This window comes from Arachis hypogaea, chromosome 15 (assembly GCF_003086295.3).
Source record: "Arachis hypogaea cultivar Tifrunner chromosome 15, arahy.Tifrunner.gnm2.J5K5, whole genome shotgun sequence".
Classification (NCBI taxonomy): Eukaryota; Viridiplantae; Streptophyta; class Magnoliopsida; order Fabales; family Fabaceae; genus Arachis; species Arachis hypogaea.
Genome location: NC_092050.1, coordinates 144,104,272 through 144,131,989, shown reverse-complemented (window position 1 = coordinate 144,131,989; position 27,718 = coordinate 144,104,272). Strand labels below are relative to the sequence as shown.

General features: G+C 33.8%; 3 protein-coding genes across 11 annotated transcripts; all 3 read right to left on the bottom strand.

Annotated features, from left to right (window-relative positions):
- Positions 1–1,818: 1,818 nt before the first annotated feature.
- LOC112751070 (uncharacterized) lies at positions 1,819–5,239 on the bottom strand. 3 transcript variants are annotated; one of them, XM_072217104.1, is made up of 9 exons: positions 5,107–5,239; positions 4,187–4,294; positions 3,795–3,838; positions 3,611–3,670; positions 3,404–3,521; positions 3,244–3,316; positions 2,767–2,877; positions 2,489–2,611; positions 1,819–2,179 (listed from the first exon to the last, which is right to left on the bottom strand). In XM_072217104.1, exons 4-8 carry the CDS (start codon positions 3,639–3,641, stop codon positions 2,510–2,512), a joined length of 435 nt encoding a protein of 144 aa, XP_072073205.1. In that variant the 5' UTR covers positions 3,642–3,670; positions 3,795–3,838; positions 4,187–4,294; positions 5,107–5,239; the 3' UTR covers positions 1,819–2,179; positions 2,489–2,509. The 3 variants fall into 3 exon arrangements, with proteins under 3 accessions (XP_072073205.1, XP_072073204.1, XP_072073206.1); XM_072217103.1 differs by lacking the exon at positions 5,107–5,239 and adding an exon at positions 4,696–4,835; XM_072217105.1 differs by lacking the exons at positions 3,795–3,838; positions 5,107–5,239 and having other exon boundaries at positions 3,611–3,741; positions 4,187–4,318.
- LOC140172934 (kinesin-like protein KIN-7D, chloroplastic) lies at positions 4,858–20,742 on the bottom strand. Of its 6 annotated transcripts, XM_072217092.1 has the most exons (18): positions 20,606–20,742; positions 19,099–19,185; positions 13,037–13,115; positions 12,466–12,533; positions 12,027–12,089; positions 11,790–11,894; positions 11,210–11,314; positions 10,962–11,069; positions 10,304–10,462; positions 9,686–9,868; positions 9,392–9,550; positions 8,882–9,100; positions 8,316–8,411; positions 8,027–8,188; positions 7,717–7,850; positions 6,536–6,606; positions 5,495–5,911; positions 4,858–5,131 (listed from the first exon to the last, which is right to left on the bottom strand). In XM_072217092.1, the coding sequence occupies exons 1-14, from the start codon at positions 20,612–20,614 to the stop codon at positions 8,129–8,131; spliced, it is 1,500 nt and encodes a 499-aa protein (XP_072073193.1). In that variant the 5' UTR covers positions 20,615–20,742; the 3' UTR covers positions 4,858–5,131; positions 5,495–5,911; positions 6,536–6,606; positions 7,717–7,850; positions 8,027–8,128. The 6 variants fall into 6 exon arrangements, with proteins under 6 accessions (XP_072073193.1, XP_072073194.1, XP_072073195.1 ...); XM_072217094.1 differs by lacking the exons at positions 4,858–5,131; positions 8,027–8,188 and having other exon boundaries at positions 5,262–5,911; XM_072217096.1 differs by lacking the exons at positions 4,858–5,131; positions 8,027–8,188 and having other exon boundaries at positions 5,747–5,862.
- On the bottom strand, positions 20,372–23,841 carry LOC140179009 (uncharacterized). Of its 2 annotated transcripts, none has more exons than XM_072217106.1 (5): positions 22,980–23,841; positions 22,705–22,766; positions 22,506–22,608; positions 21,263–21,391; positions 20,372–20,770 (listed from the first exon to the last, which is right to left on the bottom strand). In XM_072217106.1, the coding sequence occupies exons 1-4, from the start codon at positions 23,026–23,028 to the stop codon at positions 21,264–21,266; spliced, it is 342 nt and encodes a 113-aa protein (XP_072073207.1). In that variant the 5' UTR covers positions 23,029–23,841; the 3' UTR covers positions 20,372–20,770; position 21,263. The 2 variants fall into 2 exon arrangements, with proteins under 2 accessions (XP_072073207.1, XP_072073208.1); XM_072217107.1 differs by having other exon boundaries at positions 21,263–21,388.
- Positions 23,842–27,718: the final 3,877 nt, after the last annotated feature.

The window sequence follows — 27,718 nt, the reverse complement described above, 5'->3', positions numbered from 1 at the left end:
ATTATACACCCAAACATCTATTCCCCCTGATGATTTATCCCTAAAAATCCTAAACCATAAACCCTAAACCATATACCATAAATCCTAAACTCTAAACATTAAACTCTAAACCCTAAATCACCCCACCTATTATACACCCAAATCATTGATTTTTACACTCATAAAATCTCATTTTACACCCAAGAAAAGTTAAATATACACCAGACTCTATCCCCTGATGCTTTATCCCTAAACCCTAAGCCCCTAAACCTTTAAACCCTAAACCCTATACCAAAATAAAAAAAAAACAAACAATAATTTATAACATAAACAGCAGATTCTGAAAAAAAAAAAAAAAAATATATATATATATATATATATATATATATGTAAAATGTCAAACACAAGAAAATTCATAAATACACTCAAGAAAACTATGGTTTACACCCATATTCTGTAACTATACACCCAAAAAACTATCCACTGCTGCTGGTTCCCTGAACTGGTAATTCATAACACGTCCTTGATATTGGCTGAAATTTGGATGTACCACTGATACAGCATGAAAGAGGTTTAACTGGATATAATAAACCTGCAGCCTTGGCATAGTCCTTATAAAATTTTGTAGCATCTTCAAGGTTTTTAAAAGTCATTCCTACCTTGGGAATAAGTTGCTCATCAACAACAGAGAGAGACTGCAAAATACAACATGTTAAAAACAAGAAAATACTATAGAATTTCTGCACCTCATAAAAAAAATAACAATCAAAGTAACATACACCCAAGGACTCCTGATATACACCCGAACGACAACAAGTCAATTAAAAATAACAAGAAAAACCATAAACTGTAAATACACCCAAACCTCTATAAAAATACACCCAAAAAGTTCTGATCTACACCCGAGCGTCTGCTATAAATTGCAGATAATTAATCAAAACTAATACATTAGATTCAATCCACAGATTATGTTCACGCATTAATTTCACAGTCTAGCTTCACGAATTATTCAGCTAGACAATCAAAATTAACTGAAACTAAATCAAACTTCAGGAACTTCGTTCGATTCAAATTCAAAATCCACTTCGCTGTGATTGAGCTGACAATCTGAGATTGAATCCACTTCGCCATGATTGCGCTAACAATCTGAGGTTGAATCATCCATTATCTTCAAAAGAACTTCAAATTTTGATTTCAGAAACCAGAAAATCCAAATAAAACAAAGCTAGCGTTACAGTTCGCAAAACTCAAGCGAATGACGAAGACTAAAGAAGTGATAAACGCAGAAGAAAGAAGGATCCAAAAGACCAGGAAAGAACGCGAGAAGAAGAACGAAGAAACTTGGCAAGAGATTCAAAGAAGGTAAGGAAATCTTTTGAAGATTGGAAGAGAGATATTCGCGCGTTAATTGATTTTGATTGAAACTAAAGTCTGTTATATAGCGCGTGACTTGTACGTATGAATTGGAGCGCGTTTAGGATTTTAGTAAGTTCCACACTTGTAAGACTTGTAAATGCTAATGGCTTGTATGCTAAGATTAATTCTATATATATATATACGTTTATTAGATACAATAATGTGAATGATCTTTTTTCTTTTTTACCAAGACCTAGCTAGTTACACGTACAATGGCATCTTATAAAAATAAAAAAAAGTTAAAATATTATAAATAGCTAAATCTTGGGAGATACATACAGTATATAGAAGAAAAACGCTATCATTTTTACTTTTAACAAGTTAATTATAGAGATTTTTTTTCTTTTCTTTAAAAAGACATACATATCAAACTTTAACATAATAAAATGAATAATTTAGAAAAAAAATTGAAAATAAAAAGACTACATCAAATTTGTAATGCTTTTATTATAAATTTCAAAAATTAACATTTAAACATAGCACAACTGATCCAACTATACTCTTCTACATTTCCTTAATTATTTGTCTAAATTGGCAGAGATTCTTCTTGTCTTGGGTAAGCTTATATAAACGTTCTAGCTGGGCTTGTTCAATGGGGGTTAATTATGAATAATATAATAGCTTAATTATGAATTTAAAAGGCAATGCTAAGCTGTTGAAACATTAATCTCAATGCCAGATCTTGGTCTTATATATAGGGATCGAGTTAGTTATATAATTAGCTAATGAATTAAAAGTGCTCCAACACCATCCATTGTTGATGTAAAATGCCTGCCAGCTATACCTAACAGGAGACGTAAGGTACATGTGTTCAGAGATTGGCAACAAAGAACCTCCAAACTCAAAACAAACAAAATATTATAACAAAATTTAACAGCAATAACAAAATTCCATATTATAATATAAAGTTTGAATGTGTAAAAACAGAAAATTAAAAAGGAAATCATGAAATTGAAGATGCAACTACTGCATATGTTGTTACTGATTCATACAATAAGCACACTCTTTTACAAACCAAAAACCTGCTGAGAGCCTTAGACACAAGCCATAACTTCTAAGAAAAACCCACACAAAATAGTTCATAGTCACTTACTTCCTGAAGCATCTTGATATGTTACCGAAAGATCTTTTCAGTGTCAGCTAGATCTAGATCAGGATTAGTTGCACGTCCTTGACGATCCTTTTCTAGCTTATGCTTAGATTCCATCCATGGTGCCTAACAATAAGGGGGTAGCAATAATGACGTCACTTTAATGAAATTAAATAGCGTAACATTTGTTATTGTTATTGTCAGGAGGTAACCTCACATAATATATTCCTTACACTACCATTAGGTATTAGGCAATGTTATATAGTTTATATCAAACTTACTACTCGGTTTTCACCATATATGTTATTCTCTATATGGCTAAGTATTGGATTGTCAATAAAAACAAAATCAACACCGTCAATATAAGCCTGGAAATATAATACTTCCATGTCCTGTAAAATGAAAAAAAAATAAGGGTAAAATTCCATAGCATCAGCATTGCTATCCAAATAGCAATGTGCTATATTCATAATAAGGGTTTTGTCCAACCACCTTAAACACTAACCATGCATTAGACAACAACCAAGTCATGTGATTGAATCAATGTGTGTAAAATCATTAAAGAAAAACTTTCTCAAATGGAAAAATTGAAATCTTTGATATCCAATGAAAGTGGCATAAAATAAAGTTTCAACATAGTTCCATATATTAAATAAGTCAAAATTGTCTTCACTTCGAAATGAAAGTTCACTGTGCTAGAGGTATTTAAACATAATCCCAGATAAATAAATAAAAAGGAATGCTCTATATGTACCAACCATCACGGAATATTGCAACACTACCACCTTCATAAACCAGTCAATCTCTTTCTTCCTTAAGAGGAAAATTTCCCTGAGGATCATGTCAGTAAAACTTAAAAAGATATTTTAAAAGACTAACAACAAATATTGGGGGAATAAAAAATTATACATTACCGACCTGCTAATTGGTTCTTCATAAAAAAAATATGATAAATAATAACAAATTAGTACACCTTGTCTGGGTGAGCTTGGCTGTAAGCAAGAGCAAGTGTGCTTTCCTATGATCCTCCAAATACCTGCATAATACACAGAGGAAAATATCATAGCCCATTATATAATGATGATAAAATATATGATGATTAACAACCAGAGGGTGAAAAGAGACCTGCCATTCTAGAATCTCCAAGTATTCTCATAGCTTTTCAATGTCGTCAATTGCACCCCGCTGACAGAGAATAAATTTCATTATTCAAAAGGGTGGAGCATTCTTTGGCTAAAAGCAGTTCAAAACCTAACCTGATCAAATAGAATAATTCTATAAAATTCAGGATAAAAAAAAATCTGATTACTTGGGTCAATTCCCCCTCCAAGGCCTCCATGAATGAAGACCCGGCTGCAACAAAATCATATAATAGAAAATGATTAAATGATCATTTTTGCATCAAATTATTTCTCTTCTTAACAAAGTTATGAAAAATAACCACATAGTAAAGGCATAAAGCCCTGCTTCTAGTATATACATTTATAAAGAAAGGCTACAAGTCTCCACCAAAAACACATTGGATCTAATATTAACATGTACAGCTCATTCAATTACATTAATGATCAATCTATATAGAATTCACTAAGTCAACAGTAGTTCGCTTCCTCCCATTCAAGATTTTGATAAACTAATATAAACAAATAAGCATACATAGCTTAAAATTTCAGAAAGGAAAAAATTAAGAAAAGAAATACTGACTTTGTATAATTATCAGCTTTCTATTCAATACCATTAGGATCTATACCAACAGATTGCCATCCATCCTCAATTATAACAAACTTAGCAAGAATGCCACATTCCTCAAAGCTGCATTAAAGAACATAGAAAAATATAAGGAACATATATCATATTAAATTGTGATGACTATAACTTGAAGTAACAATTGAAAAGTTGGACAAAAATCAATTTAGAACTAATGTGTAAAAATAGAAATAAATTAGTTGAAAAGCTTCTCTATTTGTTTTTATGAGTATTTGGTGTGCAAAGCAATAGTAAAAAATTGATAACACAAGACAACTATTTAGGCCTTCAAAGAAATTAAACCAGGAAAATAGCATAGTAAGAACAACAAAAAAACAGAGGGAGGCAAAGGATTATATAAACATAACCCATAATTAATCAACCTACAATTAATCATAGTTAACATGAAAGAAAAAACAAAATATGAAGCATGGAAATTTAAAAAAGCATATGAAGACATTGCTAACCTCTAATCTAATCCATTGTTTTGGAAGAAGACCAGCATTAGCATAAGCTCATTTGAGTTCATGGATTCAATGAAAAACAATCTAAACAAAATGCAACAATTCTTAAAATAAGCCTACTTTTTTTTTTCATTCAATCAACTTTTATTATTTTCAGAGCAGGAATGGCACAATAAAATGGAAATATATATCAATATAATGTACAAATGGCATCCGAGTCACATGAGAGAAAGAAAATCTAAAATATATAGAAAATAAATCTAAGAATTGACGTTTGATTACCAAATACTAATATATCTGATCACAATAAGTAAAATAGAAAACTGAAACCAATAATATAACCAAAATAATGAAAATCAAATGAACCGATGAAAAAGACAAAAAAAAAAAATTAAAAACAGCAGTGGAGTTTACTGGCGCAACAATGATTTATCTTCATCTTCAAAATCAACAACATCGCCAATGAGTGTATCCGTACAAATCAAACAAAGTAGAAGAAGAAATTAGAGGTCTTTAGACAAGAAATTAAAAATATAAAAAATAAAAGATAAAGAAAAACAAAACCTATCTAATTCTAATTTAATATAATTCATTGAAATATTAATCAATCCTTAATTGCATGTAGCTACAGCCGCATGTGTCTAATATAATATTTTTCGGACACATAAAAGGCACGAGTGTGAGTAGTGGCTTCTACTTCAATTAAGCGAGAGTGGATTAAAGGCTAACACACACAATAGCCTTAGCTTGATGAATGGTTATTACCAATGCCATTACATTATAAGAATAAATTAGTACAAACCTCATGAAAAAGCTCAAGTATAAGACCATGGTACTCATTGGAGTTCATGGAGATATAATTGTTGAGTAGGTAAATCTCTGGCTTCTTTAATGTGATCTGCTGTTATCATCTCCATCATGGACTCCTTAAAATCCTCTCTTGGATCATAAAAACATTTCTTTATTGCCACCATAACAACAAATTTAGTTCTTTCTCTGACTCTGCTTTGCTGGTGCCTCCTGCATCTCTCTTCCAGCCTTCTCTCCCTAATCAATTGTTCAAGTCTCTCTTGCACCATGGCTTGTGCAATGCTTGACACCGAAGGCAACCAATCAGAGGCTGATGAACTCTCTGCTTCCTCTATGGAAGACATACTAAGCCTCCTACAACTACTGCAGCATAAGGCCTTGAATCCTCTCAGCTATAAGGATTTCATTGCTTCGAAACAAAGACAAATTAAAAGTCTTTCAAGGAAGCAGGTTTAATTTGTGCATTAACAATAATCAAATCTTTTATTCACAATTCATCGGTAATAGTGGGACACAACAATGGATTAATCGTTATTTTTGTTCCAAGTACATTTAGAAATTAAATTAGGTGTTAGCTTGGAGGGTAGATGAGAGACATGGTTATAGTTAATAGTTAATTAACTAACTCTGAATGAACATGATAGTGGCACTTCTAATGTTCCTATTTTTCTGGAATTGCATGCCTGAAGCATTTTTTCTCAGCCGGGGCAATGAGAAAATTGTTTACTTTTATTTCTTTAGGATCACAAGACTTTTCTGAATCCAGTTTTTAGTTCACCTAAAATGGAGTTTTCTACTATCAAGGATATGCTCTTGGTGGGGCAAAAATGATCACACTCTTTACCAAAATTCAGATTATGATAGAATCACTGGAAATATCCTAATATAGCAAATAAATTCTTTAGTAGACAACTTCAATAAATTTATGTGACCTACTAACCTACTTCAACTCCACACCTCTATATACAAGTATATCAAAATATCAGTTACATGAAAAAATAATCTAAAAAAATAATAAACTAAAAATAATCACCTCAACCAAATCAAGTTTGAGCCTCATGACAGGATCCAATCCTTCAAATCTTGATATTATTGAATGATTCCCTGTATATAAATAGCAAACAAAGATGATCTGTTTAAGTAGACATATATTCAAATTGGTATGTCCATCCTTAATAGATCCATGGATAACTACCACCTAAGCATGAGTGTATGACTCCAAAACATATTGCCATTCATAAAGCAAAACAACAAAACGGCAAGCCCAACAATAATGAGCTAGTGCAGCATAACCATTATGAAAAACAAACCAGCATTCCTTAATTTAAGCAATTAAGAATTGTCCCACCCTGGATAGCAAAACTAATAAAAGCAAACTAATTCCAAACAGTTAAGATCCAAGACAATGACTTTGACATAACCTCGAGCATAAAAAAATGCTTAAAAAAATTTACCAAAAGGGAGCAGCAAAAAAAAAAGTCACGTTGTTAGAAGTGCTTTGCTGGTGCTGTACCCCAGCACACCAGATCTCTATCCACCTCTTCCATTCATCTTCACTTCACTCGCCAATCACACAAATCTTCTTCTCACATTCTTTTATATCATGGAGTAATAATAAGAAAAGAAAAATGACAAAGGAGAGTGGGAGTGAGAGTAAGCCACAAGTTACGATACCTACTCTCATTGACAAAATAATTCTTCTGACAGAATAATAGAAGATAGTACTATTTGTTATAGCAAATGATGTCACTTCTCCCCCCAAACCACCAAAATTTGATTTTCCATGTGAGTTAAGATAATTACTTTCCCCACCAAGCGCAATCAATTCATTTTTCCTTTTTGAAGAAAAATTCAAAGTGGGAGAAGAATCCACCTCCGTGAAGAATTCATATGATGTTACTAATTATGTATAGATATATTAAAGAAGTAATTTTGAAAAAATGAATTCCAAAACATATGAATGAGCAAAATTCTGCATAAATGGAATTCAATATATAAACCACCATTGATGAAACAATAAAATGGATTTTGCAATGAAATAGTTAAATAGTTGAAACTACCGATTAATACACGCATGACTAAGAAAAAAAATCCAAAACCCCCAAATTTGCGGCAATTTAAAGATAAACAAAATTAAAAGAAACTAACTTGAAATTAACACAAAAGTATTGAGAGAAGATCATCACAACACCTCATCCACACCAGACCACTTACCAATGATGTCACCATAATGCAAGAAATTAGCTGATCCCAACTGTTTTGAATGACTTCTGACTAACCAATCGCAGGTCACTGATACCAGAATCAAGCCTCTGAAATCGGCATCAACACGTGATCGCCCGAGAAACCTGGGATTCGACAAATTTCATTTTTGAAGAAAACCCTAAAAGGCCTAAAAATTCCACATTGGCAATGAAACTACATGAATTCTAGTTTGTATGGGTGGATGGATAACTCGGTAATCACATCCTAACATATAATAAATAATCATCATAAAGCATAAGTTATAATAGAAGAAGCATACATTACTATAAGAGAATAATGTGATACGCATACTATGCTCTGGAAATCTTTTTCTTTTCAATATATAGCGTAGTGGTAGTGTATGACGGTTATCTATTTTTCATCAAAGAACACTTTTTTCCAGCAAAGCCCTCTTGCATTCATCATTAAGATCATAAACCACCTCAAAATCAAAATAAGAAATCAATATACAATATCAAATCAGTAGCAAATATTCCAAACCATTTAGTTGTACAATAATTCAAAAAAGATGGCACGATTGAACTAAAAACAAATTTAGTCATGAATACCTCGGTGAAAGCACTTGAATGAAGGGCAACTTCTCCACATAAAATCTTGTGCTGCTCCCTTAGAAGATCGATCTGATCAACTGACTTGATGCTTGTCTACAACATTAACAAGCACATGGGAAGCTATGAAGGTAAAATATAGATGTCTCAATGAACAAATGTGCTATTTCTCTGTTTTATGATAAAGAAACATATAAATCTTCCCACAAGAACTTAAGATCTTTCAAAAACATAGGCAAGACATCGCTATGCTCAGAGGAACAACACTAAAGCTGAAATAAAATTATCACCATATCAAGAAGTACTTTTCACAATGAAGGACTAAACTGACTGGGTAAATATTGAATACAAAAACATATATGCATCACCAGACAAATTGGGGCTATTTATAGTGGTTCTTGAAGCATTTAAGTGCCTCTCAATAATAATTGTTTTACTTGTTTTTGGCTAAATATATATAAAACATACAATCTTCTTCTATGTCCAGTTACACTAGAGTAAAAATCAATTTTTCAAAATACTAGGGAATTTTCCTTCTTCTCCAAACCTGCAGTTAAACTACATACCAAAGGTGTTTCTGGTCCCAATAAACTATCCTCGCGAGTATCTTTATCCTCTCTTGCCTCTGATATAAGATCAGCCGATGGAGAACTTTCTGCAGCTAGAGAATGAGAAAGCCGGGATTCTGCATGGTTACCACTTTCTCCTTGAGGTGTTGAAGGTGTGCTAGTAGATTTTGCACCACTGGATTTACCACTAGTGCCTGTCAAGCCACCATCTCGTTTCTGAAACAAATATTGAAATGCACAAGCTTAGACAAAAGAAAATTAACTTGTGAACAATACCCAAAATAAGATCCAATATTTCATTTCAATACACATATATAAGAACTATCATAGAACATTAGTAGAATAACATCAATGAATGCATAAAAGACCTTAATGAGTAAAGAATTAGAGTGGAAAAGAATGGGAGAAGACAACAACTGTGATGATCAGTCAAACAACACCAATGGGGTTAAGAAGATGAAGTCAAAGTAGATGCAAGCTATCAGCAAACAACGATGGGCAACTTACACGTAACTTCAACCAGTTTAGTAGTACATGTTTTTTTGTCTTTTTTTCCTCCTTCAAAGAATCAACAGCTGATTCAACATTTCCCTCCAGATTAACATACAAATCAATATTTTCCTCATCCAAGATTAAATCCCGCCTCTTGTATGGAAGGTATGCCAGCTGTAAACATAATTGATAATTAAAAATATGTAGGGAACAGGGAAAGAGTTGCCCTGTCTTTAAAAACGGAGTATAGGATCCTGGTGTTATTGCATCTGATAAACAACAGGGATAACCAACAAAAACTAGAAATACCTCCTCTTCTCCGAAGGAATGTCTTCTACGAGGACCAGGCCTGTTAGGAAATCTGGTTGAATGTGATGCTTTTGTGGAGACCAAAATCAGTTTAGTCAGCCGTTGAATTCTTCCTAACAAAGCAGCTTTAGCTTCTTCTTCTTGTTCCAACCGGGATTGCAACTTAACTTGACCATCCTCTAACTTTACATTTCACAGCAATTAGAACCACCAAAAACTCACAATGGTTATTTCAGAGTACAAAAAACTCAATGTGCATAAATTTACTTCAAATATATTCATTTCTATACCCATCATTATTCCTTGTAGAAGCTTTTATCATCTTTTTTTTTTAAATGACTAGCTCTTTGCAAGTGATATTGTAATATTTGTGCTCAAATTTTAGAAAAACAAAGATAGAACTGTTTGCACTTTGAAATCTAATTTAATCTATAAGTGCTTCTAAATAATAATGATGACAGTAATAAATGTAACAACAACAACAACAACAGCAAAGCCTTGTCCCACTAGATGGGGTCAGCTACACGAACTAAACGACGCCATTGTAAATGTAAATGACAGCAAAAACAGAAGGCAGTGGATACACGGATGCGGGCGTGTGCACACACTCTCACTCACTCTATAATTACTTTCCTTTTGTTTTAGAAGCACAATGTCATCTTCCCCAGTATCTTTTGGTTGAACTGTAACAATACCCCTCTTTAGTTGTTCCAATTCTTCCTTTAGGCATTGAATCTCTTGTTGGTATTTCTTGATAAGTGACTTCTCATCAATTATCTACAGATTCAATATAAATTAAAATAAAACTAAGAACGAAGCAGAGGAAACACATGCTTAAAGGACGACAAAAAAAAGAATGAAGCAGAGGGAACATATGCTTAAAGGACGCAATAAATGGGTGCAATAAAGGAAAATAATCGCAACTCTCTGATCATGCTACTTTGCTATGTACCTACTAGTACAACTTCTTAACATAGACGCAGTACACAAACGTGAGAAGTCAAGACACACCATTGATTTCTGAAGTAGACAAAGGTAATGCTGAATTTTCAAGATTCAGGCCCCTTGTTTCAATCAACTACTTCAAACATAGACAATCTCCCAAAGTACCTTCACGAGTAAAATTTAAACTCTACAGGCATATGGAATTTCTTCCCAGTGCACTCAAAATAACCATTTTAAACATTTCTTCCATAAAAAAAACTAGAGATAAAACATGTCTAAGGATTATGAAAACAATTTTTTTATTCAGAAACAGTGTTATGATTTATCTTACTTTGTTTTGTGCTGCTTGGATTTCAATATGCTTTGCCCGGTGAGCAAACTTCAATGTATTATGTGTCTCCTCAGTACTACTTGAGGAAGGAGTCACTGTGCAGATAAGCTGGGTTTTCAATAACAACGAACTATCAGAACTTCCATTTGTGTTTCAACATTTCTACCATGAAGATCTTTATAATAACTTGATGTATTTTTCATGTATATATAAATTCATGACAAATATCTATAGAAGGAAAGCCTTACAGATACACGTCCATGACCACTGAGTGAAGACTGAAGTAGTCTAGTCAGTTTGGAGTCCCTATAAGGTATGTGACTGGGTTTATCTTCGGTTAATTTTGAAATGACCTGTGTTCAACAAAGATAATTACACTTTAATACAGGCACAAACATAGGTCCATAGATAACAACGCATACAAAAAGCTTTAAACAATGACAATAAACACCATAAAGAAAGCTTTACACAATGCATGCAATGGTGCTTTAAACAGATAGGTTGGTCTTTAGGACAGCCAGGCCATCCAACCCATTTGACAGTACAAAATAAACCAAATAGAAACAGATAATTTATTTAAATAATGGCAACTAATTTCATGGTAGTCAATCACATTAAAGTTAATAAAAAGAAACAGATATCTCTGCTGGGAATTAGACAGAGAGACAATATGATATAGTCTTGGCAGCAACAAAGTGTAAGACCAATAGACCATGCAACCCAAAAGTTGCAGGGCCTTTACTTCTACTTCACCCTACCATGTACCATCTCCCTCCCCAAACTAGGATTAGAGTCCTACGTACACCAAGAAAAGGTTTGAGACCTCACAGTTCCAAGAGTTAGAAGACTTTTATTGATATAAGATCCTTCTCTTCTTCTCATGCCAGTTGTTTCAGCTTTTGAGCTCTCAGAACCTGCCAGATCGATGAGATTCTGCAGGTATAAGTAAAATATTTAAAAAAAAAATGTAAGAAGCTTATAAAACGTAAAGCATGAACAGATAACCCATGGTAAAACTTTGAAGAGGACAAAATGACGTGCAACGAAAAAGTTCAAAATGATTACCAGTTGTGACAGTGTCACTGCTTCTCCTTCACTATTTTCACCACATGGACTACTCTCTATGGTCTGATACAATACATGAACTGGTTAAAAATAATACAAGCAATATCATCTTTTACAAAAGGAAGTTAAAGAAATAAGTTACATCTTTATGTTATTGTTACATTTTTTCTTTTCATGCTAGATCATAATTCATGATCTAGCTGGACATATTGGATATATTTTTACTGAACAACCCCATCCAACAACAGGTCACTTGTTAAAAATAATACTGATAAATCATAACAGAAAGTAAGATCAATAATAAGGGATATTTCTCGTCAAGATGTAAACACAATGGACTAAATATAAAACGTCAATGTAGTATTATAGTTAGAGCACAGTATAATAATCATGTTAATCAGCTAAAACAATGTCATTTGTCTATTTAGCACAAACCCACCAGGGTAAATATTGTATGGCTCCTGCTGCTGAGTAGGTTGAAGTTTGTGGATCCCACATGTCTGTGCTCTGTGATCAAAGTAGAAATTTGTCAAGAATAAAGAAATGATTGGGTACTTAAGCTAAATAGCAGAATTCAGTGGGGACCATCAATTAGGACTTTAGAGGATCTCAATTTTTATGAATCATAGAATTCACAGAACCACTAAAACAGGTTTATTTAGCTTTCGTATTTTTCTTTTTGATAACAGTCTAACCACTATTCAGCTACTTTGTAAGAATCCCATATTAAATTTGTTAATTGATATATGCCTAGCAAAAAATGATAAAGCATAGCATAACCTATTTTGCATCAAAAGGAAACAGCTGAGTTAAACCAATTAAAGGAAAGGGATGGGATAATTTATCAGCCCCTTTCTTCATAGGGCTACTAACTCAATTTTAAAACTAGAAAACATCACTAGATAGAAGACAAGTCACAATCAAACAACAGAACTGCCAGATTATTCCGGTATAGCCAGACCATCAAACTAAATAATCCACAAGAAAATGAGCATAGCTGATGCTTTTACCTTCTCCAGCAGCTATCAGGGACAGTGCATGAGCAGGGGAGAGTACAACCTCTTCCTTTATTCCCTCAACGAAGGTTCCCTACACACCATACAGAAGATAAGATTCCTTGATATTCAAAATACTCACAAAGTACTTAACCATGTCTAAATATTCCAACAACTATTATTAACATGCTGATGATCAAAATTGCAGTACATTGTACGCAGAGAAAAAAGGAAGTTTATGGTTCATCATACAAGAGTCAGAATTGTTAAGAGGCAGTTGGGACAGTTTCCAATAAACAATTTTTTTTACCATTACAACACAGCTATTTGTTTCAAGACTAGATTACTTGTTTCTGTTTTCACATATTTGATAACAGAAGATAGATTTCTCCAACACTCATCTCAGTGACGCTTTCAATGGTGGAATCCAAGAATTGTTAATAACAACTCGTCAAAAAAGCTGGAGTCTACAGGTCCAAATTTTGTTTTATGCATCAAATGGATACTTGGCTCGACTAACTTTTCCTGCATATAGTGGGTGCATAATAGGAAAGGCCTCTTGTTATAGCCTAGTGCTTGGGAAAAGCATAACTATGCTATAACAAGTTGGTAAAAGACATGGCAGAAAAACCATTGACTACAGTAATGATTGGATAGTTAACCAGGAGAAATCACTACAATATTATATCGGATCAGAGTACACCTTACAAGTTGCAACTAATCAGAAACTATTTGAAGTTTCGAACAGCTAACTACCCACCCATGTTTGAGTCTGAGTCTTACTCAACACATAAAGGTCAAATTTTGCATGGGTGATCCTTGTGACTCAGTCTCAAATTTTCCATCGAGTATCTGCACAGCTTCATTCAGCATTGATATATCCACATCCCCATTTGGTAGAGGTAAAACCATATGTAATACTTCAACTTCTTTAACATTATCTGGGTCAAAGAGGTGTTCGTTTGGAAAATATAATGTAATACTTCTTTAACTTCCTCAAGAGTTCTGCACTCTGGTCTCAACCTGGTAAAAATGAAACAAACTTTTCAAAAATTACGCAAGACAATATAAAACTAAAAATTAACAAAAATAGAAAACTCGTGAATTTTCAAAACAGAAAAAATACAATAGAATTTATTCATCAAGTGAATTAAAGTTGAGGAAAGGAGAAAGAAAAGATCGCACCATAGGAGGGTGGAGAACCCTAAACCCAGTCACCGGGAGAGAGAGAAATGACGGTGGAGCTGATGGAGTAAACCTCTCCAACACCTTCATACACCGTGGGTGGCTCTGGCTTGACGGAATACAAGCCTTGTATTATGTTAATGTCCGAAGGGTTTATGGGTGCACACAACATCTTTACACAGACATCATTCTCCTTCACTTCCACACTTGGAAACTCTACCAGCTTCGTCATCGCGTCGGGTTGCCCATGCTCCTCGTACGGAGAGTGAATGCGCGAAGTGAGTTAGAATCGAGCTGCGGCGTTTTCCTGAAGTAACTTCTGCGATAGGTTGAAGACAAAGAATTGGTACCGCGAGGTTTCAAAATTTGATGAAGAAAGGGCATCTGAGTTTTAGAGAAAAAATTAAAGAAAGGGTAAGATGGGGAGGAAAAGAGAGAAGGAGAGTGGGCAACGAGTAACTCACCCACTCTCTTTGACTTCACCCACTTCTCTGACCATGCCAGGAGAAAGAAGCTAACAGTAGAAAGCAGCGCAAACCTATGAAACTGATTGGTTGAATCCTATCAATCTGAATCCCTGCTTCATAGCTGAGCAACAATTAACAATGCTAGGAGAACGTAGATCTCCTTCCATGTGAACTACATGAAACTACATGAATTCTAGTTTGTATAGATACATTGAACTCTGTAACCTAGTGAACCCCCTATATATTAGGTGAAGAACAAGTTTCAAAACAATAGATATACTCGTAGCTCTCAAATCAAACAGTAGATAGATTAATAGAAGCATCTAATCTATCTATATATAATCTATAATCTATCTATATATATTAGCAGAAGCTCAGTAATAATTGATTTAGCAGCATTAATGAACTTTCAAGATGGAAGCAAAAAGGAAAAAGGAAGATACCTCTCAGGCAGTTGCAGGATTAAAGCAACTAGAGTTATGGCCACCTACCGCCAGTTTAGAGAATCCATTGGGATCACATATGCATGTCCATAATGATTCACTATGCTTAGCATCTGTATAGTAGAGCTAGAGCAAATACCATAAAGGCTTGAACACAAAAAGTAAATGTTTGACAAAATGATTCAACCTTCAAATAACTATATCTCCAATAGAAACAATTTTCCCATAAATGGCAGGAACAATTTAAAAGAAAGAAAAGAGGAATATGATCATTATAAAATCATTGCTATGTAACACACCAGATTCAAACATTTTGCGATGTCTAACAATCTCACCTACTTTTTTTCTTTATATAGCTAGACCTTTAGATATCATTTCATGAACAAGTTTCTCAGCCTTAACTATTTCACCTTTTTCAAGTAAAGCACTGATGGTTATTCCATAAGTCACAACATCTGGCAAGCAACCATTGTCTTTCATTTTTGACAAGTATGACAATGCTTCATCAAGGAGGCCTTCTTTGCAAAATCCACCAATCATAATATTATATGTCCAAGTGTCTAGATTATAGAATTTAGTGGAAAGATGTTCAAAAATCTCTTTTGCATCCTTAATTCTTCCATTTTTGCACAGGCCATCTATAAGAGTGTTGAAAGTGACTAGATCAGCTGGATGACCTTCATCGTGCATCTTTTGAAGAAGCTCCAAAGCATCATCGATTCTCCTTGATTTTACCAAGCCATCAATTAGGGTATTGTAAGTTACCAGATCAGGAAACAGGTTCTTGCAACACATGTCTTCAAAGATATTCAAGGCTTCATCAACCATTTTACTTTTGCACAACCCATTGATCATGATATTGTAACTCCAAACATCAGGAGACACTCTACTTTGAGCCATTGTGCTGAATACATATTTTGCCTTATCTACCTCATTAACCAAACAATATCCATCCATTAAACTATTATAAATAATCACTTCTGGTTTCACACCTTTTTTTATCATAATAGCAAACACATTCTCAGCATCTTTGATTCTTCCTTTCTTACATAGTCCATCAATCAAAGTACTATAGGTACAAACATTTGGAATAATGTTTTTCAGCATCATATGATTTAGTAAATCAATGGCTTCCTTTAGTTGACCCACAAGGCACAATCCATCAACTAGAGTAGTGTAAGTGATAACGTCGGGAGAAATTCCCTTAGCAAGCATTTCAAGGTATAAATGAATAGCCTCACTTACAAGTGTATCCTTGCACAGACTATCAATAATTGAGCTGTACATTACGACATTAGGAACAATCCCATACAGTGGGATCTTTCTCAACACTTGAATAGCAGCTGCTGTGTGTCCGGTCTTACAGAGTCCATTGATTAAGATTAAGGTGCCGTAAGTGACTTCATTAAACCGAAACCCCTGATCCAGCATTCTCTCGTGAAGGTGCAGTGCTTTTTCAACCTTACCACCGAGACAGAGACCTTTAATGAGTGTATTCAATGTTACAGTATCAGGCTGAAAACCCATCCTAAAAATCTTGGCCAGTACAGACAAAGCAAGCGCCATACGACCCATGCCGCAACAACAATTAATTACTATGCTCAAAGTAAATAAGTTGGGAGTGATTCCCCTGGCTTGCAATTGCTGAAAAAGGGAAATGGCGGTGGGGAAATGGTTGGTCTTGGCAAGAGATCCCAAAATCTTGGTGAATTGGATGATGGATGGAGGAGGACGCAAAGAGAGCATGCGAGTGAAGGAATCAACAGCTTCATCAAGTGATTGGGGATGAGAGTGAGAGTGTAGGGATGATGTTGAAGGGAAGCAAAGACGGAGAGCGGAATGGGGAACAGAATAAGGAAAGAGCTTTGGCATTTGAAGAGCATACCTTAATTTGACTGGTGAGGATGAGAACAATGAAAACATTTTTGCAACCAAGAGATGTATCGTAAAAGGAAATGCAGTGGGTGGTTTTCACCTACGAGAGCGAGAGAATAGGGCTGGCAATATATACCCTATCGCAGGTACTCAATCCGAACCAACCCTCTCGGGTAGGGTAGGGTACGGTGCAAGTTTGCCTACGGGTCGGGTAGAATACGAGTTCAGGACATAGCCTACCCTATTCTAGCCGCACTCCTAATATATTATATAATATATATGTAAAAGTTATGTATGTAGTGAAGAAAGTGACTGTTAAACTCACAATCTTCTTCTTATAAAATTTGAAATAACCACTAAATTAGTTGATGATCATATCATTTGTAATTTTATGTTGGATTTCTTTAAGATTTTATTGTTTTTAATTTTAATTTGAATTTAGTTTTTTATTTTTTATTTTATTAATATGTATGAAATTTGGAATTGTTAAATTTCATGTTTGTTTAAAAAAAATTTTATTTTTGCGGGTAGGATCGGGTAAGATAGGGTTTAGAACTTTAGAATATGGGTACGGTTAGAGTTGAGAGATTCTCAACCCGGTAGGTAGGATAAGATAGAATTTTAAAAAAGTTTTCAACTCGCGAGTAAGGTTAAAATAGAATCCAAACCCTATTCCTAGCCTACTCGTTGCCAGCTTTAAGAGAAGACTCAACTATACCCTAAAATTTAGGAGTGTCGTAAAATGAAAAATGTAATGTATCCACTAGGGTGAGAACAATGGTTTTTACTTTTTTATGTCATACGCCTTCGGGTTTTATCATCCAATAAATTTGTCTGGAGTAACCTACCAGAGACATTTGCTCTATTACATTACAAGTTTCTATTGATATTTTCTCTATAACATAAGAACTTTCACTCTTATTTACTGTTATGCAGATTTTTACTAAATCTGAGTTAGTTTGATATCTAAATTTTGGGAGCGAAATCTATTCCTTTCTATGAGTACTAGTTTCTGAATGTGCACCAAAAATCCTATTTTGTGAACAAAAAGATAAGGACAAGACTTGAAATGTAAAAGAAATTTAATGATTAGAAATTAAAATTACTGGCTTTAAATTAAATGAAAGCAATAAAATGCCTCAAACAAAAGCCAAAAGACTTTGAATTTAAAAGACAATGCAAAAATATATAAGAAAAAAACAAAGATTTGCAAAAGAAGAATAAATTGCAAAAAAAAAATTATAAAGAATTTAAAAGAAATTAAAAGACATAGAAAAAATCCTAAAAAAAAGAGCTCTAAGCAAACTCAAAAAATTTCTAAGAATATGAGTGCAAGAATGTTTTTTGAAGAAAAATTTAAACCTTTGTTCCTTTCAAGTTTTGACTATTTATAGAACAATTCGACCAATCTCTACCAAATGTGGTTTTTTTAGCAAATACAAAATAACCATTCCCGCCACATACAGATTCGAATAACTGCTACCTTCACACAACATGTCTTCGATCTTGAGACTTCAACTCATTAAACTCGAACTTCCTTAACTTTTAGCAAATTAAAGCTTTCAATTATCGATTTCCTTCTCTTCGATTCGATTTACATTAATCAACTTATTTTGTCGAAAAATATTCGACCAACAATTATTTTATAAATATCTTCTCCTCATGCATTGCAGTAGGATAAGTGATAATAGTTTCAATCGAAAAGAACATTTTGGAAATTTCAAGAACATCCAACCATTTATTTCCCATGAAACAAAGAGTAATTGATTATAAAATTTTACAAAAAATTAAAAGAAAAATTCGTAATATTATTCTTTCAAGAGTTCTAATATATACCAAACACAATAGAAATTAATTCATCGTAAAAGTACCACAATAAGAAATATCCAAATATTTGTATCAAAATTTCAACATAATAATCATCGGATTAACAAAAAGAACAAAAGGTCTTTTTTTTCTATATATAAGATGGTATTTTGAGACAATGATAATAAAAAAAAGAAAAGAAAAAGTTTGGATAAAATTAGAGGAGAATCAATAATGTACTTAGATGAAGTTGCCGACTCAAAATTTGCAAAAGTAAATTAAGAATTTAGTAAAAAAATACCTGAATTACATGAAGCAATTGTCTCGTTTTTCTTAAGATTTTCAAAACCTTGGCCGCTGCTATCGCTGGGAACTCCTCGATTGCAAGCTTCCCATTGAGTGAATAACTCAGATTTCTTCATAGGTGCCACAGAGTAGCTAACTGGAGATGAGAAATTCAAAATGGAAAAGTCTAGGGGACCAGCAACTTTATCAAATTCTAGCCAGTATATAACCAGCAAAATAAAGTGAATCATTAGATGAAATCTCATACCAATCTCATACCATTAAAATCATTATTGATGACTATTTGATGGCTACAAATCACAAAAGTTGCTGGCCCCTAGCACTCATTGAAAAATACTAGAGAACAACATGAATAGCTAATTCCGCGGATGCTACGGTGAGAGTGATTAGGTACAATACAATAGATTAATGTTCTCTTAATGCTTGTGATTATGTTTATTAGGCTAGCCGAATTATATTTTGTAAGTGTGGGCTACGTTTTTGTTGTTGGTTTATGGAGAACAAACTGATGTAATTGACATTTTCATGACGAAAATACAAAAACTGATTGCTACTAATTTATTGTCGAATAATCAATTATTTAAAAAGCAAGGATATATTTTTTTTAAAGAAAGTCATGATAAAAAAATTTAAACAGGTAATTAAAATAATTTTTTCAAATGTATTTGCTTTTATTTATTATTATTATTATTTATGATAAAAAAAATATTTTTTAAAGTAAGCCATCGTCATAAGAAATTTAAACAGGTATTTAAAATTAATTTTAGTGACTAGGTAAATGTTTAATTCATAAATTATGGATAAATAAGTTTTATAATATGATATTTAACTAATCAAAAGTTTTCCACCAATATTTTTAGAATTTAATTTTAATATATTATCAATGTAAAAAAATTTTACACATATATCTTATTACATAATGACACATTAATAAAAATAATTCTCGTTTAAGTTAACTGCGTTAATAGTACAATATAATTGTACGATTTCGTACAATATTTTAAATTGTCAATACTTCAAAATTAAACTTATATTTTCAACGGTCTAATATCTTTGCACATAAATTTATATGAAATTTGAAAATCAAAATGTAAACAAATAGATATATATAAAAGAAAAGTGTGGTTTAAATTCAAAATAACCGAAAATTTGGAAAAAAAAAAAGGAAAAAGTTGGACAATTATTAAAATAGTTGGGTGGTGAATAATTTATTTTTGAAATTTTATCGAAACTTGCTAAAATGTTAAAGTGGGTGGGCACAGTAAACCTTTGATATAATTATTATTATTATTATTATTATTATTATTATTATTATTATTATTATTAAGACAAAAGCCATGTTTGTTTATTTCATGGATCAACAAAAACTCTAAGCTAAACACAACTCCCCCCCCCCCCCCAAACCAAAAAAAAAAACAACACTGTTTACCAAAAATTGGGCGTCACAGAGCAAAATAGCCGAACAAATTAATCATATGCGCTAATTAATCCCACATAATTACCAGCATCATTTTCACAGCTTCTGCACATTGAGCAGCCTTTGCCTGGGTCTCAGAAAACAAGCGCCACACACGTCACCTTCCAGGAAGTCAGGAACTGCCACGCCTCTTCAGTATATAAGGAAAAAATTCACCTTCTTCGTAGTAGCATACCCCCATTGCACAAAGCTTTTCAAAAAGAATTACACTCAGTATAAGGAATGAGAAAGGAAATCACTCAAAACTTTAAGAAAACAATTTCTCGTCAAAATAAGAAGAGTAACAGTATCCAGCAAATTATGTCCGATAAAAAAGCAACAAAAGCATGGAATTAGTTGAAAACTTGTACGTAAGTAACCTTCTTTAAATACATTATCCTCTTTGCTCCCTTCTTACTTTTTTACTTCTTTGGTGTAATCTTCTTTGCTCTAAAATTGCTAAAAAATCTCAGTACAAACCAATTTAACTGCAAGTTGTACAATTTGGAATAGGAAAGAGAATATTATTGGAGTCAAAAGCCTTTAAACCCATTACATCGCATCAAAAGATATGGCTTTCAAAAGAACTGTAGAGAATAAATTGCATAATTTCCCATGATTTGCGTCACCTAGTGCTAAACTTAAAATAAAGTGAGAAGGATGGAGGAAGTAAGTAATTCATAAAAGTTATAGATTTACTTACACTACAATTGCATCACCAAATCCAAAACCACAGGAAGGAATGCCATCAGCACCAAAAGTTGAGAACAAATGATGACACCGGCCACCAACATAAATAGCTCGAAGCTTTCCTTCTCGATCAAAAAACCTACTGAAGAAATTAATCGTTTAAACAACGGAAGATAAAACAGCCAATGTTGTCTTACCTACTAACAAACATAATAACATAATATTAGAACCAATACAATAATTCGATCAACAAAACTATTACTTCCTATTAATGTGTAACCTTAGAAACACAACTGTTTTGCTATGGTACACCTGTACTTCGCGAAACATATAATTGGGGGGGGGGGGGGGAATGTAACTTCATTGCAGGGATACATAGTTAGTAAACATATGATACACCTTCAAATATTACTTCATTTTCCATGTTCTTTTTTCTATAGAGGTTCTCTATAGAGAAAATGCTAATGAGGTATGCATCGGTAAATTCTAATCTAGATTTTTATCGGACTAATATCCTACGTGAGTTTTAATGAGTTGCTAATATTTGTTTATTTATAATGCAGAAAAAATAGCTCAGGCAACAGAGATTCTATGTTGTATTTCTTTCACATAACTTGTAATGTGAAACTTTGGCATTAATATAAAGAAGTTATTTTTCATTTAACACAAAATGCACAACAGAGAACTAATAAGCAAAAACCATGAAAAAATAACATAATCAACCTATGATATTCAACTAACGAGTTAGTTATGCTTCAGTATACATGAAAAACAATCAATCATAAAAAACAGCACTTTGTAAGTATCCTTTTTCGACATGCACTTGCTAAGTAGCAATGTATAGTAAGGTGGCAAATGATTGCATGATATTGCATGATATACTAAAAAGAACATTAACAATCACAAACTAAAAGCGCTGAATTGGAAACACACCTACAGAAGAACAATTTAAGCAATGAAAGATGTGAACCACTTGCCTTGTCCAGTTCATACTTAACCTTGCTACCTTTGCCAATTTCAAATTGCCATGAAAATCCATTTATTTTGCTTAGAAAACATAGTAGCATTGAGAGTTTGGTAGAGTAATCCATGTTCATAAAATGTAACAGTAAAGCTAGGAGATCGCCAAATATAGAAAAGCCATAAAAATGAGATAAAATATTCAATTGATTCAAGAGACAAAATAAAAAACTTTGTCAATTTACGTTATAAATGAGTCAAAAACTTAGGCAAGAGGCTAGTTCCTCTTTGTATACCTGTTGCGTGCAAAAGCTTGTGCTTCTCAATTTCAAGTTCCTTCAGCTGAGCCTCAGCTTCCCTCTTCTGAGCCAAGCCCTTGCCCCACTCTATTTCCTTCTCCTGAAAATCATGACGGTAGCTAAGAATTAAACTAAATTTTCACACCCGAGCCTGAATGACATCTTTTTACATAAAATCCTGCAACAAACAAAAAACCTTTGACTTTTCTTCTACTTTCTGTTTTGACTTCAAGTATTCTTCCTTGGAAATGCATACTCCTGCAAAAATAATGGGAATCAACCACTTTTTTACTACCAACCTTCATCCATATGTTCAGATTTATCAACTACTCCTGGCTTCACATCCTCTAGCTTTACAGGTCCATTAGTCTCTTCTGCATTGGGGGGATATTAGAACTAGGAACCTAAACACTCTCGTATAGTTGAAAACCACTAAAAGATATTGAAAAGATTGCAAGGATATTTAGTTACCCACAGAATCAAGCTGTAAAGAACGAATGTCCTCCTCGATATCTAGCATTCAAACAAAATTCACATAAGCATTAACATCAACTGTCCCATTTTCTTTAAGAGAAAAAAAGTACAATTGCTTTGCCATACTTTAGGAAAAACATTCAATTTTTAACTACTTCATCTAAGTCAAAATTTTTAAAGGCACAATGCAAGACTACAAATTGGAACCTCACAACCTCAGTCTCAATGTAAATCACCCATTGTGACATCTCAATGTAATCACATATCAATGCAGGTTTTGTTTTTACTAACTTTTAAACCTAAAACTGCCATTTATTTTTATTCTAAATACAAATTAAGCTAAACCAACCCATCTCAAAAGGAATTCTAAAGAGGGCGGGGGGAAGAGCACACTGGCAAATAAAATAACAATAATAAATTAAATAATTAAACACATAATGAACAAATTGAAGGAAGCCATAACTCAAAGTTAGCATATTTCTATTATATGGATAAAACAATCCGCAGCACAGATCATAATTCTCAAACAAAGAAAAACGACCGATTGGAGGATCCGACGCATAACAAAATGAAGAATAATTGGAGAGAATGGATTGTGAGAATGGGAAACATGACTGACGTGCCCATTCAAGAAAAACGCGAGAGAAAGTGAAGAGAAACGAGGGTTGGAGAGGTTTTGGAGGTTAAAGAGCAAGGCGGCGCGTTGGGTAAAAGTGGAAATGGAAGCCGAGTTTGTTAGTGTGTTCGGACAAGAATAAGTTAGCCACACTCATCGTACTTCACTCTTGTCCTGTGTCTGTGCGAGTGGGATACATTTCCAAATTCCAACCTTACTCACGACTCGGGATATTCATGGGGCGGATTTAATTTACATATTCGCCATATTTATGCAATTTGAAAATGATTTGAAAATTGAGCATATAGATTTGATTTGCAAAGTTATCTAATTAGATTAGATTTGACCACATTAATAAAATTATATTCTTGTTATATTTTATTTTAACTAATAGTTATTATATATGTTGTAGTATTTTATTTTTATTATTTAAAAAAATATGTTTAATATTATTTTAAAAGTAAATATATTTAAAAAAATAGAAAAAAATTTAATATTTTTTTAATAAAAATAGACTTTTAAAAATATTTTTATGTTTTGCGGATTAAATCGGATCTACACTTAAAAATTGTGAATATTGGATTCGATGCGATGATTTTAGTGCGGATCGGATCGAATAATCGAAATTTTGGTCATATTCGATCCGATCCGATATGCCTTATTCATGATACTTCTTCGATGCGTGTCTTTTATGTCCAATCGTATTTTAATAAAAATTCATTTATTTTTGGACATGTTTAGATACGCTGATACACTTAAATATTATCACGTGTTAGTATGTTCAGCCTTATCCTTAACATATATTCTTGAAATAAGTTTAAAAATAGTATATATTATTATTTATTAAAATGAAAAGATATTTTATATAATTAAAATGACATTACAAAAAATTAAAAATTAATTTATATTTTTATATCAATAAAATATTAAAATATTATTATAATTTATCTAAGAAATACTTTATATTTTATATATATGTCTTGTTTCATGTCTTATAAGAATATAAAATTTGTATATCTATGTATCCTGTATTATGTCGTGTCTCGTATTTGTGTCAGTATCCATACATCATTGGTTTCAACTTTCAAACAGGTTCAACACTTTGACTTGTCTAAGACCCAAAATATGGCTAACTATTTGCCTTTTAGCATAATTAGGGTTAAATACGATTTTGGTCTCTAAGGTATAGACAGAAAATTTTTTTCGTCCCCTACCTCTTTTTGCATACAAATCATCCCTCAGGCTCAAAACCAAGTTTTAAAATTATCCTTTTACTTAAATATTAAAATTTTGGACTAAATTACCTATAACAAAAAAAATTATAAAATAAAAAAATAAGAGAGAGAGTATTTCTGCTCTTGTGAAGGGGCAGAGAAGAAGAAAAAGGGGAAGAGAAGAAGAAGAAGAAGCTATCTACGATCCACCTCTGTCTCCGCTTCCGCCGCCACCTCTATACGATTTTGGTCCCTCAGGTAGGGACGATTTTAAAACCAAGTTAAACTTTAGGGACGATTTTGTATGTAAAAAAAAGTTGGGGACGAAAATTTTTTTTAGCCTATACCTTAGGGATTAAAACCGTACTTAACCCACATAATTATTTTGCTTTAACTTTTGCATGCCTGGCCTTCCAACGGTTAAATTTTAATTTCACAACTATTGCTCTTAACGTTCGCTCTTTTTTTATTTGCTACTATGAACAAATTTCAATAAGTTAAACATAAGATTTTTATTCTCGATCATGACTCTCAACCATTCGGGCTGCGGCCCCCAAAGCAGCCCATCAATAAAAGGCCCACGGAGGAGAGGCCATTGGAGCCAAGAAATGTGAGATCCGATTCGAACACATCCCTTCTGTAATTAAATACATTGGCGCCTGTTCATACCCTATCCCAAAATATAGCCAGGCCCAAAATGAATAAAGCTCAAATGTATTTACATACTATGAACCACACATACCCGACCTGATAGAGGTCGGACGTGACAAATATAAAAATGGCTCTACTTATCCAAGTCATAACTGATTCCTACTATCTCTCACCTACTTCTAGAAGAGAGATCTCAACAACCCCTAATAAAAGAAACAGTTATATACCATCAAAGGTGGTGGTTATCAACTATACAATTATAAATACCCAAATTCTCTCAAGTATATTTAGAATCCAATCTACTAAAAAACCTGCTCAAACCCTTACTAACTTAAGTATCGGAGTCCCTTACAAGTACCACCCCCACCTCCTCACGAGGAACTCAGACGTTGCCCTAAAAGAAGCATGGACCTCACGTTCAGGCCCAAAGCAACCCAATTTCAGGTAACTCTCAGAATATTGACACCGTTGCCGGGGACCTGGAAGTCTACACCCAACCATGGCGGACAATTAGTTCGAAAACGGACGCACGGCTTTGGAATCAAAACCAGAGCCTCACAACGATGACCGAGAAATAATGATTCCCCCTCGACAAAACAGGACAGGTGGTTCTAATGAGGGAACATCGGAAAACCCCCAATCTAGAAGGATAAACTCAAAGGTACACTCACCAGAAAATGAAAAGCATCCACATTCGACAGAACTCATGGGTCTAGTGCATGGCCACCAAGGGCAACTTGAACAACTCGAACGGGAGTTAGAACGACAAAAGAAAGTCGAAAGAGATCAGAGGAGAGAGGTACGACAATGAAGAGAATTAGAAGAAAAGCCCCGACAAGAATCTCTACGATGGAACAACCGACTCAAGACATCATTTAAGTGATTTCAAAAGTCGGATGTACTTGGCCGACGCATTAGATACTACCTGTTGCAAAGCTTTCCCAACAACGCTAACTAAAGCAGCGAAATGGTTTGATAGTCTACGTCCTAGGTCTAACTTGTTCCGTGAACCTCGTGAAAAAGTTTCTCACTCGCTTCTCCATTCAGAAGGATAAGGTAAAACATGCCCCCATCCTCCTTGGAGTTCAACAAGAGGTCGGAGAAACCCTCCGAGCTTATATGGAAAGATTCAACAAAACCTGCTTGCAAATTCAGAATTTGCCTATAGAAGTAGTAATAATGGGACTGGTCAATGGCCTCAAAGAATGACCTTTCTCCCAATCCATATAAAAAAGGTACCCGACTTCCCTGAATGAGGTGCAAGAGCGAGCAGAAAAATACATCAACATGGAAGAAAACGCCCGACTTTGAGAGTCCACTCCCAAACAAAACCATCCTTATCAAGCTCGGGATAAGGAAAAGGAAGACAAGCCTCAAAGGTATCATAATTACACTCCCCTGCGAGTTTTTCTTGTCGATATCTATAGGAAGATCTGCCACACTAAGAAGGTTCTACCCCTACGTTCCATCAAAAACAAAAAATGGGGAAATCAGGCGGAATACTACGAGTAACATAAGATATTTGGGCACTCCACCAATGATTGATATGACTTGAAAAATGTAATAGAAAAACTGGCCAGAGAAGATCGGTTGGAAAGATACCTGAGAGAAAGATTGAACGACCGGGGCAAAAGGAAAATATAAGAGGAAGATGGAAGCTGGCGAGATCGACCAACCCAAACTTCTGAGCGACATATCCACATGATAGCTAGAGGGTTGCAGAAGAGGGCTAACCAAGTCTTCTCGAAAAAGACACTTAAAAGAGGTCTACCAAGTCGGAGAAGATAATGAAGCCCCCAACCTACCTATAATCTCCTTCACAAAAGAAGATGCCTAAGGGATAACACTGAGACATGATGGCCCCGTGGTAATCACAATGATACTTGCCAATGTAAACCTTCACAGGACTTTGGTAGACTAAGAAAGCTCGCCGACATTTTGTTTAAACCTGCCTTCAACAAGTTAGGATTTGAAGAAAAGCAGTTAAGGGCATATCCGATATCCTCTTCGGATTGGGAGACACAACCATGCAACCTCTAGATTGCACACCACCTTTGGCAAAGGAATGAAGTCTCGAACTCTGAGTGTAGACTACATTGTAGTAGATGTAACATCCGCATACAACGCTCTGATAGGTCGGACAATATTAAATCGATTTGCTGTGGTCGTTTTTACTCATCACCTTTGCATGAAATTCTCAACACTATCAAGCTCAAAGAAGTCCGAACAAGAGAGAACTAAGACCACAGCCTGAT

Bases quoted from the DNA above. Each gene is read 5' to 3' on its own strand.
- LOC112751070 (XM_072217104.1), bottom strand. From the start codon at position 3,641: ATGAGAATACTTGGAGATTCTAGAATGGCAG. The intron at 2,878-3,243 runs GTTGGTACATAT...TTCATTTTACAG, and splicing joins TGTTGCAATATTCCGTGATG to GACATGGAAGTATTATATTT. The intron at 2,612-2,766 runs GTAAGTTTGATA...CCTTATTGTTAG, and splicing joins TATATGGTGAAAACCGAGTA to GCACCATGGATGGAATCTAA.
- LOC140172934 (XM_072217092.1), bottom strand. The intron at 13,116-19,098 runs GTATTTTTTTAC...TATGGTGTGTAG, and splicing joins AATTGCTTCATGTAATTCAG to GGAACCTTCGTTGAGGGAAT. The intron at 9,551-9,685 runs GTATTTCTAGTT...TTATGTTTACAG, and splicing joins ATTCCTTCGGAGAAGAGGAG to CTGGCATACCTTCCATACAA.
- LOC140179009 (XM_072217106.1), bottom strand. From the start codon at position 23,028: ATGCTAGATATCGAGGAGGACATTCGTTCTTTACAGCTTGATTCTGTG. The intron at 22,609-22,704 runs GTTTTTTGTTTG...CATGATTTTCAG, and splicing joins AAGTAGAAGAAAAGTCAAAG to GAGAAGGAAATAGAGTGGGG. The intron at 21,392-22,505 runs GTATACAAAGAG...TAATTTCTTCAG, and splicing joins CAAGCTTTTGCACGCAACAG to TAGGTTTTTTGATCGAGAAG.